At 30.5% G+C, this 12,610-nt stretch overlaps 2 protein-coding genes across 3 annotated transcripts; one reads left to right on the top strand and one right to left on the bottom strand.

Moving 5' to 3' along the window:
• The first annotated feature begins 1,513 nt into the window (after positions 1 to 1,513).
• On the top strand, positions 1,514 to 7,183 carry LOC125064076. 2 transcript variants are annotated; one of them, XM_047670856.1, is made up of 5 exons: positions 1,514 to 1,578; positions 2,499 to 2,526; positions 3,158 to 3,295; positions 4,333 to 4,347; positions 7,047 to 7,183. In XM_047670856.1, the coding sequence occupies exons 1-5, from the start codon at positions 1,534 to 1,536 to the stop codon at positions 7,160 to 7,162; spliced, it is 342 nt and encodes a 113-aa protein (XP_047526812.1). In that variant the 5' UTR covers positions 1,514 to 1,533; the 3' UTR covers positions 7,163 to 7,183. The 2 variants fall into 2 exon arrangements, with proteins under 2 accessions (XP_047526812.1, XP_047526813.1); XM_047670857.1 differs by lacking the exon at positions 7,047 to 7,183 and adding an exon at positions 4,998 to 5,153.
• A 17-nt stretch (positions 7,184 to 7,200) lies between these two features.
• LOC125064074 (calreticulin) lies at positions 7,201 to 11,724 on the bottom strand. The gene is made up of 7 exons (XM_047670855.1): positions 11,567 to 11,724; positions 11,343 to 11,447; positions 10,875 to 11,110; positions 9,371 to 9,568; positions 9,048 to 9,257; positions 7,905 to 8,240; positions 7,201 to 7,611 (listed from the first exon to the last, which is right to left on the bottom strand). Exons 1-7 carry the CDS (start codon positions 11,652 to 11,654, stop codon positions 7,591 to 7,593), a joined length of 1,194 nt encoding a protein of 397 aa, XP_047526811.1. The 5' UTR covers positions 11,655 to 11,724; the 3' UTR covers positions 7,201 to 7,590.
• Between the last annotated feature and the right edge of the window lie 886 nt (positions 11,725 to 12,610).

The raw sequence follows: 12,610 nt of genomic DNA, 5'->3' as shown, positions 1-12,610 counted from the left end.
CACCACTGCCTATTCAAAAAAAAAAATATTTCTTACATCGCCAATGCGTCACCAACTTTGAGAACTTGATGTCTAGGCAATCGTTACCCTAACGACCGTTTTTTTATCAATATAAATAATTGTTATTGAAGATATACCTAACTCGTACGATTTGCATTTCTATTGAAAAAGTGTACTTATCTATTTAAGTTAACTCAATGCCTTTTTATATTTACACAACAAGCATAAACTTTTTTCGTTCCTTCCCAGTCCTTTTTTTGAGAAACGTTTCTTAAATCAGGAACAGTTTACGATCAGCGTTAACTCGACTTAATTTTGTGTTTTACGTTCGACAGTAAAATTAGTAATGGTTAAATGCTTGCTTAGCTAAATAAATATTACACTTTTGTAAAGTGTAATAAAAGTTTTCGTTGAAATTTTACTCCAAAATTTCTATTTAGTTTTAATAATTATGCCAGAAACTCAATAAACCATAGTTAAAAAATATATCCTTTACCAAAAAGACCAATTTTTCTTACAATGATATAAATAAAATAAAAAACATTATTACCGAACAATAATACTTAGTAGATATTCATATTTATATACCTTTAGTCACACCGGTGCTGTCTTTCGACACCGGATATCCAGGGGTAAGTGGGGTCTAGAACTGTTGACATATCCTTATCACCCCTCATTCAAAAGCATATCTATACATCTTGCAGCTGAAACACAAAATATTTGTCAAATTTAGTCGTTATGTTAAAGATCTTAAGGTCGCTTAGTTTATTATTTTCAAGTATAAAATATTTTTATTGTTAGGGGTGGCAAAGACAACAATATAGCTCTTCTAAGCCTAGCCCTTTTATGAAAGCAACCGAAAATAAACTAAGGGAATACCTTCTGATAAAATTCTTAGTAGACTGAATGAAACTATCAGGTAATATTTATTTTTATGGTTTGGTCTGTGATAAGTAAGTAATTATGATTTAAGCTTATGGTAAATATATTTAGAAACGAAATTTTTATTCATTTTTGGTCTTATTTTTAAATGGAAAGTTATAATTTATGAAAAAGAAATAGTGTATAATTTGATACAGCCATCAATTTAAATTATTTATCATAAGCCTTATTCCGTATAATTATTATACTGCCTGTATAGTTCAAATGTATGTTGGTGATTGGTAATATCAGTGTATACTTAGCATTAGGTACATGTAATTTAAATGTGTAAAAAAACATTACGTCCGGTTCATAACAACAACAACTTCTCTTGTTTTTTAATTAAATTGTACTAACTTGTAAGTTAGTCGCGCTAGTCACGTCACAGGAGACCAAACATAACAAATTATTTATGCAAACTATTTATTATCTTGTATATTGCTAACAAAATTCTTTTCATTAGCCAAAACTCCAATTGAAACCAAATACATAAAGTAAAACAATATTCTTTGTAACAAACAAGCGTGAAACTCACCGTAGCGGTGTCCTCCTATAATATGTGAGTATTTTCAAAATGGTATATAGTTTACTCCGACATCTGCAAGAGCAAAAATGTTCAGAAACAACTTGATATTGGCGTTCACTGTTAGTTTGGTGGTAAGATTATATTTTTTAAATGTGTCATGAAATATTAAGTTGGTGTTTTCAATAAGTGTTCTTATTAAATTACAATTTTGTCACGTGTTTTGCTTTTCAATAATTTAACTAATTACGTACTACAAATTAGACAAAGAAAAAGCGTATGGTTGCAAGGTAGTACATACCATTTACAAATACATTATTGTATAAAAACGTGTTAATATTTTATTTATTTAATTCTTCGGTACGCGTGTTACTTCTGCTCGTAACCTGTTGGACTGATTTTAATTATATTGTTTGTGTGTTTGATTGTGGAACTTGAAATCCCTGGGTTTGACCGGGTAGGTAGCTCTGCGATCGGGTTCAAGTTGGTTTTTTTAAGAAAAAATAACAAGTCGAGTCTGGCAGCTAGTAATCGAAACAAACTAATAACTCAAAAACTTTAAGAAAATATAATTTTTATTCTGGTGTATATTAATTATGATATCCTTTGATTATGATTATACATTATGATCCTATTGGGTATTTTTTATTACATTTTGTTAGTAATATATCAATTAGTAAAATTGTTTATGTTTAAATCTCATTGTCTTTGATTCCGATGTTGAGACAGTAACGGAAGAAAGCTATCTAAGAGAAGGCTCAATGCTGAAGGACTCTGTAATGATAATAATTAGGTAATATCGTGTATTTAATAGTCAAATACGACAAGTAACTTACTAGGGATAATAAGACAATTAAATTTGGACATTCATTAATATTATTACCGCAATCACGTACCTTTTTAATCCAAATAAATATTAATTTTTTGTTTAGTATATTATATGTCGTACATAATAACTTGGATCTTAGTTTTTATATTACTTATACCTACTTGATATTCGGGTAATTGTATTAGATTTCTAACAATAGATAACACGTAAAATTTTATATTTCAGATTTTCACCTTGGTAGCAGAGAACGAAGGTATTTTGTTTTTACTGTCATTATTGTTATTTACTACAAATAAGTATACTTATTCTTGTAAGTCAAATGCGTGAAAATGAACCTTAATCTTTAATCTTAGGCACTACGTCTATAAAACAAAGTTGCTTTTCACGTTTGTCAGTTTGTTGACTTAGTTACACGATGTATTTTTATATGATTTTCATTATCGTTTTGATAATTGATTTCGGAAGGTTTATGTGTACCATTCAAATTCAAATTATTAAGAGTACCTATAGACATTTTAGTGTTTTGTAACCAAATTAATAAACACTGAGATCTGACAATTAATCTTTACCTTTTGTACCAGTAGATTTAGTTATATTTTAATATTAAACATATAAGAAAAATTAACAAAGTGTATGTAAATATGTAGATCTCTGGACTCGTTGTTGATGTGATTAAAAATAACATGAGAAAAACCAGAATGAAGTGTATTAAGATTGTTTTCGTTCTCTAAATTATAATTCAGTTAATCATTAATGATATTACATTTTCGGCTTATATTAAACTATTATATACTCCAAAAACATTATCAAGGTAAATGAGGACAATATGTCATAAATCGGTTTTCAACTAAATAAAATCTTTATGAATTATTAAATATTTACAGTACAAGCTGCACCGGAGCCATGCAATGACCTGTTGGACGTAATGTGGAAACCAGAGAAATTGAAGAAACCGAAAGAAGAAAAACACGACAATGGTAAAGATAAACATAAGAAAGAAAAATTAAAACAAATTAAAAAATGTAAGTACTCAATCACATAATTTTCTTTTTAAATACTGCTACTTGAAAATGTTCATCCTACTTTACCATTATACTACGGTACTTACCGTTTCAGGCTTAACTTGTGGTGTCAGAAATGGGTACTATCTTCCTAAGTGTTAGAAACTTGAGGCTTCATATCGTTAGCCAGGCTTTTACCCAACAATCCCTAGAGTTAATTAAGGCATTAAAAAACTTCATTTTGCGAATACTTTACTAGTTAAATGATTGGGATACATCGTTCTAACTTTCTAATGTATGCGCTGAACACGTTATGATATTATTTATTTCAACATTTACCGTGCCTAATCCTAAAATTTACCAAGTAAACGTTCGTAAAAGTTCGAATCGCAAACCTTTTTGGACATTTACCAATAAGAATTCATAAATCTTAGGTTTTACTGGTAAATCTTAGGATTTATCGTAGCTCGAGCTTTTACAGTAACATATACATTTTATCATTAACATTATTGATAGTTTTCAGTAAAGTTTTTCACAATATAATTATAAGGCTTAACTTCCGTAGTTCAAATTGTCTACTTGACTTATTTCGTAATGTTTTTTTATGAGAGTTTGTAATACAGAAGCTTGTTTGAAAGGTCTGGTTCCTTCAAAAATAATCATCGAAGCATGAGATAATTCTGTGGAGCTATAAATCTCTGTTTCAAATTGTACTAAAGCCATTTTTCAAGAAATAATAGAAAATTCGGTTGGTGAATTCAAATCAGACTGAATTTAAGTTTACGTGGTCGCTCCTTTCAATTCGTATTCATGAAGAACTATGTCAATTTTCTACTTTTTGCAGTTCAGAGTTGGAATTTTGCTCTTAATAATTTGCATAGATTTCTTTAAAAACGTTATTATTGGATTATTTAGTTTGTATTTATATCCTATTCAGTACCTTTACATATTTAGACTTTAACCAACTGTATTATTGTTTGAATGTGGTAAAATTCTCCTACTTAAATAAAAAATATCTTTAAACTTAAAAAATAATTTTTATATTTTCTTTGTTTCAGTGTTGGCAATGATATGTGAGTATAAGGTTATGATTATACCATACTAATATTATGAAGAGGGAATTCCATTCCTCTATAGTTATATTTAATTAGCATAATGAGGTCAAGGATTGATCTCAGAATAACTAACAAAGTTTAGTGTTTTCGGGCTATAACATGAGAAAACAATTTTTTTATGATGAATCAGTCAAAAACCACGCCAAAAAATAGGAAGTTACTTAAATCATCCTACGTCTAATACATTTCTTGACCAGGCTCGCAAATTAAACTTTACTAGTTAAATACAAAAAACTTATAAAGCAGAAAATTTATAAAGCAGACGCAATATATGTAAGAATGTAAAAATAGTCAATTTAAGTAATTTTGTTATTGATTTTTTTAATTTTATAAAAATAATTCAGTATTAGGGAGCAAGGCTAGACAGCAAGATACTGGCAGACCATTACTCCTTGATCTTAAATATAATAATTAATCAAACAATTATTATCTCACATCTCTTATGTATATTTTTAAATAAACCCAAATTATATAAGTACTACAAATTACTACACTTGTAAAAAAGTATCACAATTAATAACCAAACAAAATAAAATTTTACTTCATCAGCTTCATACCTAAAGTGTGAAAGTGACGTTAGAACTTACTGAATTGTTTATTTTTTTCAGTGGAAAAGAAGTAATTGAATAAGAAGGAAAGATGGAGTATTTGAACAACTTGTAGACTTAACGAATAATATATCTTATTTCAACTGTATTACGATAAAATTTGAATAAGACAAATGCATTATAAATATTCATTATTTCACTTAAAATTACCATCAATTTGCCTATCTGCGTTTTATATAAGAGTTGCCTAAAATATGTGGTATTTTTATACTTTGTCGTTCGCAATTAAACAAAACCAAATTATTTAAAAAAAAAAAACAAAACAATTTGAGTGAGTTCGGGCAAGATCAACAAGGTGGAAATATCGTACCGATTATATATCTGGTGGATCCGACCACTTTTTTGTTGTGCTCCAGTTATTAGAAGGAGTTTTATTAGCCTGTCCTGGCAAAGGAGAACATAATCGATAAAAAGGCAATATGATCTCTACGATCACACTACATTGCCGATCTTACTATAACGCAGTACTTATACATATAAGGATATAAGGATTAAAAATAATCGATCAATTAAATGTTAATCGTTGGCTCGCTTAATGTTAAGTATTGCCTCTGGTCTCAGCAAAATCAGCTTTTGTATGAGCACAACGCCACCGATAAAACTGTGGTGATTAAAAAAAATATACAAAATATATTTTATCCATTGGGCTTTTACAAGCACATTCGAATCGTCATTTTACAAAATATATTAAGTGAAGCTACCACCGATTTCGAAAGCAGATTCTACCGAGAAGAACAGACAAGAAACTCAGTAGTTACTCTCTTCCAACATTTAAAATACAACAACAACATACCATTACATAACAGATACCTGAAAGTCAACGAGTACTAGCTCCACGCTTTTTTTTATGAATGACTTGAATTTATGAATCGGAAAAGTTAAAAATATCTGCAGAATTTTATTACAGAAACGGATACATTGTCCAAGCTTATAACGCCAAGTTTCCGACTAATTCCGACGGAGTCGAAAATAATGAATAGTTGAAGACTTGCTCTCTTTTGTAAAATAAAAACAGATTCAATATCGGTGGCGTTACCCCAAAGTAATATGCTGATATAATATTATAGAAATAACCAAAATACTATACTAACCGAGAGGTGTCAATATCAGTTAGTTGTTGTAACTTTTCTGACTGCGTATGCTGCTGAGCCGAGTCTTTCTGTCAGGCATGATAAATGAGGACTCCACTGAACTTTATAATCCAATGCTATTCCTAAAAACACCGTATTGGCTATATCAAGACAGCCACCGCTTAATGATTTATTATAATTTTGCTTTCTAAAATTTGTTAGGGTGAAAACTCTGTTAATGCACCGTTTACACCGTCAGTCATATAATTCCTTTTGAGGTGCATAAAATGACACCTCCTCCTGCCGATGATTATAAGCCTCCTGCTCGTTTGCCACATAATAAATAAATATATTTGGCGCATAAGACATCAACGACAAGTAAGATTTCCTAAAATACAACAAATATTTCGTTCCTTACAGACTTTCTCCTTACTTTTTTGGTCTTATACAATTTATATTTGTCTCGTATCCTCTGCAGTATAGCAAACCTAGCCAATAAAACAAAAAATAAAAACTCATAATGTAATGATTTCTAATGATTGACCATATAACAAATTTTTATATTAAGTATATTGACAAAAATATGCAAAATAAAATTTACAAGAGCCAACGAAATTTCGTATAACAAAAAAAACGTACTAGTTCTCAGTCGTCATTATTGTATTCTGAAATTCAGCTATAAACGATAAAATATTGGATTTTTTTTTATCGGTGTATAATCAAATACATGTAATTAGTCCAGTTATACGCACGGCGTTGTCATTTTGCGGTTGTAACAATCGCCTGGTTATTGTGATAGCTTTAGCAGGAAGCGCGTTTTGTTGTATTTTGGGCGCTTTGTTCTCGCATAGATTACGAAATTACCTGTAGTTTGTCGATTATTTTTTTAACATCATTTTGTAATCCATTGTTTAAGAATTCCATTTCGAAAAATCGACAGTATTAAGAAAATAATACGAAAATATTTAATTCCATTTAGCGCAATGGGGACCGAAGAAGGAATCAGAAGAAGTCGAAACAGTGAAGTCTACAGGAATAATTGAAGAAATGATGACCAGCTATTTCAACTTCTTGTCATATTTAATGAAATTTTGACGATTTTTATGTTTAAGAGGATAAATAAAATACCAAACCAAATTATATTAATTTAATCAGACTCATTTCACAATGTAAACTGATAACACACTAATTTATATTACAACACAGGCAACATAGGAACGGCCGATGTTGTAACACAAACACACATTCATCGACACACAGTGCCGCATATAAATAACAAAAATGAACGCATTCTTTATATACAAAAATCATCACTATGGACGCTTACTGCCAAATACGTCCGATTAGTATAAAATGGAATATTTCGAGTCACACAGTGCTATTGATAATATAGTAAAGACGGGATTGGACACACATATAGATAACTTATATAACCGGAACAGGTTAAATGCGATTAACCCCTGCGCGTTCTTATATTATATACCTTTTGGTATTCAAATGTCTTTGCATATACACTAACACGTTTACAGCTCATCGTGTTCCTCCTGTGGGCAAGAAAAGTATTTCATTATTATCATTACGTAAAATTAACCTGAAGTGGAAACACTGAAAATTTTCATACACTATTCAGCTTTTACTATAAAAATAACAGCATTTCTTCTTAAGTATGGGCAAATTTTGATACTAGTAGAAAGTTTTTTATGACATATAGAGGCACACAATGGTAAGCAGTCACCACCACCTATAGACAGTGGTGGTGTAAGAAATATTAACCATACTTTACATCGCCAATGTGCCACAAACCTTGTAAACTAAATAAATAAAAGATTTGACTCACCACTGGCGCTGCATCTCCCGCTTCATCATCGAGATCCTCATCATCTTCATCTTCAGGTTTCTCTGCCTTCTCCTTCTCTCTTTCTGCCTCATCCTGCTCATTCTTCATCTTCTTCTCTCCTTCTAAAGTCTTCTTGAGAGCTTCTCCGCGTTCCTTGGCTGCTTCAATGTCATCAGTGATCAAGATGTTGTCAAAGATGGTGCCAGATTTAACTTGCCATAAGTCAAGACCAACAGCGCAAATCTCAGAGCGTTTGTACAGGTTTGCATCAGCTACATACTCAGGGTTGTCAATTTCTGGGTGAACCCATGGACCTTTGTAAGCGGGGTTATCAATCTGGAAAGAAAATCAACTTTATAAGAACATAAATAAACAACAGGTAATACATAGTATAAAGTGTTTCAACAATTTATTATAAAATTTAATAAAATTCGTACATTTGATCACTTCGTTTTATCAAGACGAAAATCGTTTATCGAATTACTTTGAATGTTCCTGTGAATATTTAAATGATAGTTGAGATTATATTCTTAGCATTGACCATATTTGATACTACACATCGCAGTGCCGTTAGTCCCGATCCTTTAAACTAACTTACTAACTTTTTTAAATATGTTTCAAAATAATTGCATTGCCGTTCAAAGTATAAATAAAAAATATATGATCGGGGTTACAACTAGAATAATACAAAAAAATACCTGTAATATATCGCGTAAGTTTATGAAAAAAAAAACAAACTATATTTTTATCCTACCTAGACAAAATCGTTGGGGCAACGACCTAAAATATTTACACAATATATTACGACACTTGATTAGACATCGAAAGTTAAACGCGTGTAACGGTTGTGTGGGTAAATGAACTACGCCCGCGAGCGGGAAGTAAGATGCTAAGTACAAATTCAAATAAGTTGTGTCGCGTTTCTATCATATAATCGATGACTCATGGATGACAATTTGAAAGTATATGCATTGATTTTTTTATATAAATATCTGGAATAATTAATTTCAATAACCTATGAAATCCGTTCAAAAATCACCTCAAAAGGGGTATTATTACAGACAATTTAAAATAAGATTTGATTGAAACAATTTTATGATTTAAAATAATAAAAAATCTAATTTTATTTTTTCTTTGTCTTACCTGTTTAGGAGCCCATACACCTTTGTAGTCTGGGTTGTCAATCATAGGTGGCTCCCATTCGCCATCCATCTCATCGTCCCAGTCCTCGGGCTTAGTGGCATCGGGGTCAGCAATATGTTCTGGTTTGTCCCAATCTTCGGGCTTTGTGTCTTCTGGGTCTGGAATTGTTTTACGGTCATCCCAGTCTTCTGGTTTCTTGGCTTCTGGGTCCTGAGAAGAGATAATCATTCAATTTTACTAGGATTAAACAGATTTTAGAAAAATACTCATAATTATCTATTCCACTATTGAAGTGCTTTAAAGTATTATTTAATTTGCCCTACCTTGATCTTTTGAGGTGGGAGGAAGTCCCAGTCCTCCTCTAGTCCTCCTTTCTCAACAACCTCATTGTCGATGAGCACCTCGTAGGTATTGTCTGGCTTAACAATCAGTGTGTACAAATGGGTGTATACATCATCTTTACAACGGATGTCTTTCTTAATGAGATGATTTTTGCCTTTGTAGCTGAAGATTACATGAACCTGAGGAACAATAAATATAGTTAATGCATGATTCAGCAACAACATAAATTAAAACATACAAATATCTAATCTATCTAAAGACTTGTGATAATCTTGACAGAATTTTTAACTGCAAATTAAAAATGATAAATATTTAGGTTTTATAAGTAATAAAGATCAAAAGCTATTCTAGAAAATTTCATTATACAACCAAGTCAATATTAAATTATTTCCATTTGATTGATATTTGCTCATAACAATTTGTAGACATAAATTTATTGATTAATTAGTAACTATAAAATCAATATAAATAAGTAGCACTTGAAAACTGATAGTAAGCCAGTGCATGATAAGTTATAGTTCAGAAACAATTTACAATTAGACACATCTAAATAATTCAGTGACAAAACTTTCAATTTAGTTTTGCAATAAAATTACTTAAATGCAAATTAAAACTAATGAGCATAATTCCGAAAGTTAAACACAGGTACAAATTGTTGGTGTTGAAATGTGAAACACTTTTTTAGCAGAATATGTATTGCCTCGTATCTATAATATATTAGCAATTGTATAAAAAATGGATTATAATTACATTGCTAATATGTTTTCAAAAGGTTAAAAAAAATAAATGATTTTAGTGTATTGTTACATATAATACTCACTATGATAACATATCAGGAAAAAAATTGATAACATTTAATTTTTAATTAATATGAAAGTTGTAAATTTGTATTACAAATTATGTTGCTAATCCAGATACATTTTCGCATATATATAATTTATGCGAAATTATACATTTTAAATATGATTTTAGGAATCACTAACCAATTGCATATTAATGTTTATTGTATTTATTTAAGTTAATATCAGTATAAAAATTAGAAATAAATTTAATTCTAAAAAGTAAGTTATAAAAGTTAATAAAATTATATTTTATATACTACTTGTAATGGTTTGAAACTGTTGATTTAGATCTAGCATTATTGTTTAAAAATTCTCAATGCCAATAGAACATGCAACTGCTATTTTCCCTGTAAATATAACATTACTGATAATATTTGAACTGAGCTAATTCTTTATTCTATTATTTGTGCAACCTATATACTCTTCCGATGAATGTATTATTGCATAGAATTTCAGTTGAATGCTATCACAAAGAGCAGGTATTATGGTTTTTTTTTTTAATAGTCCTATAATTAATTAGCAAAATATTTTGCTGTTACCATACCATTAAATAAACCAATGAGATAACAGACTTGTCAAGCAAGTTTATCAAGTTAATAACATGAATATTACATTTATGGTTTAATTTTAACATAAAACTTACCTTTTTGGTGCCAGGACCACAAATGTCAGGGCCAAACATAATCTCATATGGAGTCTCGCCATGCATGTCCTTCTGCTCCAAGTTGCAGTCGAAGACCTTTAAGTAACCGCCTCCGCAGTCTATATCCTGCTCATGTTTGACTGAGAACTGAACAACCAGGTTTTTGCCATCGTTGGAGAAGGGCTCGAACTTACGCGATAGGGCGTAAAATCTCGCATCCTCAGAGGTTTGCAGACCTAAGTAAAAAAAAAACTTTCGAATATCAAGTACGCCAATAAAAACGCAATTGAGAATGGAACGTCAATTCGAATAGAGGCGTGGATCTATTTTCGGTGACACGTTTACATTTTTACAAAAAAAATATATTTTATATCGGTTACAAAATATAATATACATTTTTATAAGTACTTTATTGAACGAATATTTAATTAACAAAATACAATAAGGAAGTAGAAGTATGGTATGTACCTTTATCTTCCTCTGGGTCATTGAAGAACTTGCCGGCTGTCAATTTGAATTTTCCGAACTCTTTACCGGGATGTTCACTATAAATCCAATTCGATTCCCATGAATCTAAAAAGAGAAAAACATAATTAGACCGATAATACCAATTGTAGCCGGCATTCTTAAAAATCGATAGCACGCGATATACCGGTACCACTAAACAGTAAATTAATATTTATGAGACTTACCATCAGGGAACTTCTCCTCAAAGTAAACATCACAATTAACAGAATAAATTGCCACCAAACTGGCTAACGCTAAAACTAAAGATTTCATTTTGATTATCACTAACACCTTCCTTCGCTGGCAAAAGACAGGCCACGAATAACTTGAAAATTTGGCGAGTCAACTATTATTTAATTTTGACCGGTTTATTGCGTGTTGTCGTGTTTGCTGTTGCTTTTTCACTCCCTCTTACGAATTGTATATTGGGCAGAAAGAAACAGATATATTAATTGTCGTCGCTTACGGAATTGCTGACAGAGATATAACTGGCTAAAATCGGTATGAGTGAGGGAGTAAAAAAATACTAAGCATCAGAGAGTGACGTAGTGTTACGCAGACAGATGGAAACATTCTATTGGCCAACGTTAGCAAATAGAAATTGAACACACTCTCTTTAAAATACTATATCTGTGGCGGGAAATATGAACGATTACTCGATTGTTTCTTTCGCGTAAATGAATAAAACCGCAGTTTCAAAAGATATTCATAAGTGTCAACTTTTACGAATAAATATTTTAATACATCAATTTGAATGATATTTCATTGATATTTTGACTTTCATATGTCTTAATTGGTTTCACTTTAGGTTCATCGATCCAGAAAATTCAGTTGACTCAATAAGCAAATCACCAATCGGTGTCATACATGACAACTGAAAGAGATAGAGCTATATAACTTCAAATTTAAAAAACAGAGCTAGCATATACATGATACGTGACAGACTGACAGAGGCCAATATAGAATCCAACAAAACCATAAGTACTTATTAGTAGACAACTAGACAATATTAATTAAAGGAAGTGATAATATGTTTAATTGTTATAGTATACGATTATTTTCTTCATTTTATAAATAAATAAATCGACTGACCCATAGCGAAGTTACTTTACTATTTATTTATACTAATTACTTTACTGCACACTTCTTATTTCTGTTGCATCGCAAGTTTATTAAAATTAAAAAAAGAAATATTTATCATTGTATATTTTAAATGCTTAATTATTTAG

The sequence above is a fragment of the Vanessa atalanta genome, chromosome 5 (genome assembly GCF_905147765.1).
Source record: "Vanessa atalanta chromosome 5, ilVanAtal1.2, whole genome shotgun sequence".
Taxonomy (NCBI): domain Eukaryota; kingdom Metazoa; phylum Arthropoda; class Insecta; order Lepidoptera; family Nymphalidae; genus Vanessa; species Vanessa atalanta.
Note: the sequence above shows the minus strand (reverse complement) of the source record. Positions and strands in the feature narration are given on the sequence as shown.

What these genes read in the sequence shown, in the direction of transcription:
- LOC125064076 (XM_047670856.1), top strand. Translation starts at nt 1,534, where the DNA reads ATGTTCAGAAACAACTTGATATTGGCGTTCACTGTTAGTTTGGTG. An exon ending in CGTTCACTGTTAGTTTGGTG is followed by an intron (nt 1,579 to 2,498) that starts GTAAGATTATAT and finishes TTTATATTTCAG; the next exon opens with ATTTTCACCTTGGTAGCAGA. An exon ending in CTTGGTAGCAGAGAACGAAG is followed by an intron (nt 2,527 to 3,157) that starts GTATTTTGTTTT and finishes AAATATTTACAG; the next exon opens with TACAAGCTGCACCGGAGCCA.
- LOC125064074 (XM_047670855.1), bottom strand. Translation starts at nt 11,654, where the DNA reads ATGAAATCTTTAGTTTTAGCGTTAGCCAGTTTGGTGGCAATTTATTCT. An exon ending in TGACCCAGAGGAAGATAAAG is followed by an intron (nt 11,111 to 11,342) that starts GTACATACCATA and finishes TTTTTTACTTAG; the next exon opens with GTCTGCAAACCTCTGAGGAT. An exon ending in CGGGAGATGCAGCGCCAGTG is followed by an intron (nt 7,612 to 7,904) that starts GTGAGTCAAATC and finishes TCTTGCCCACAG; the next exon opens with GAGGAACACGATGAGCTGTA.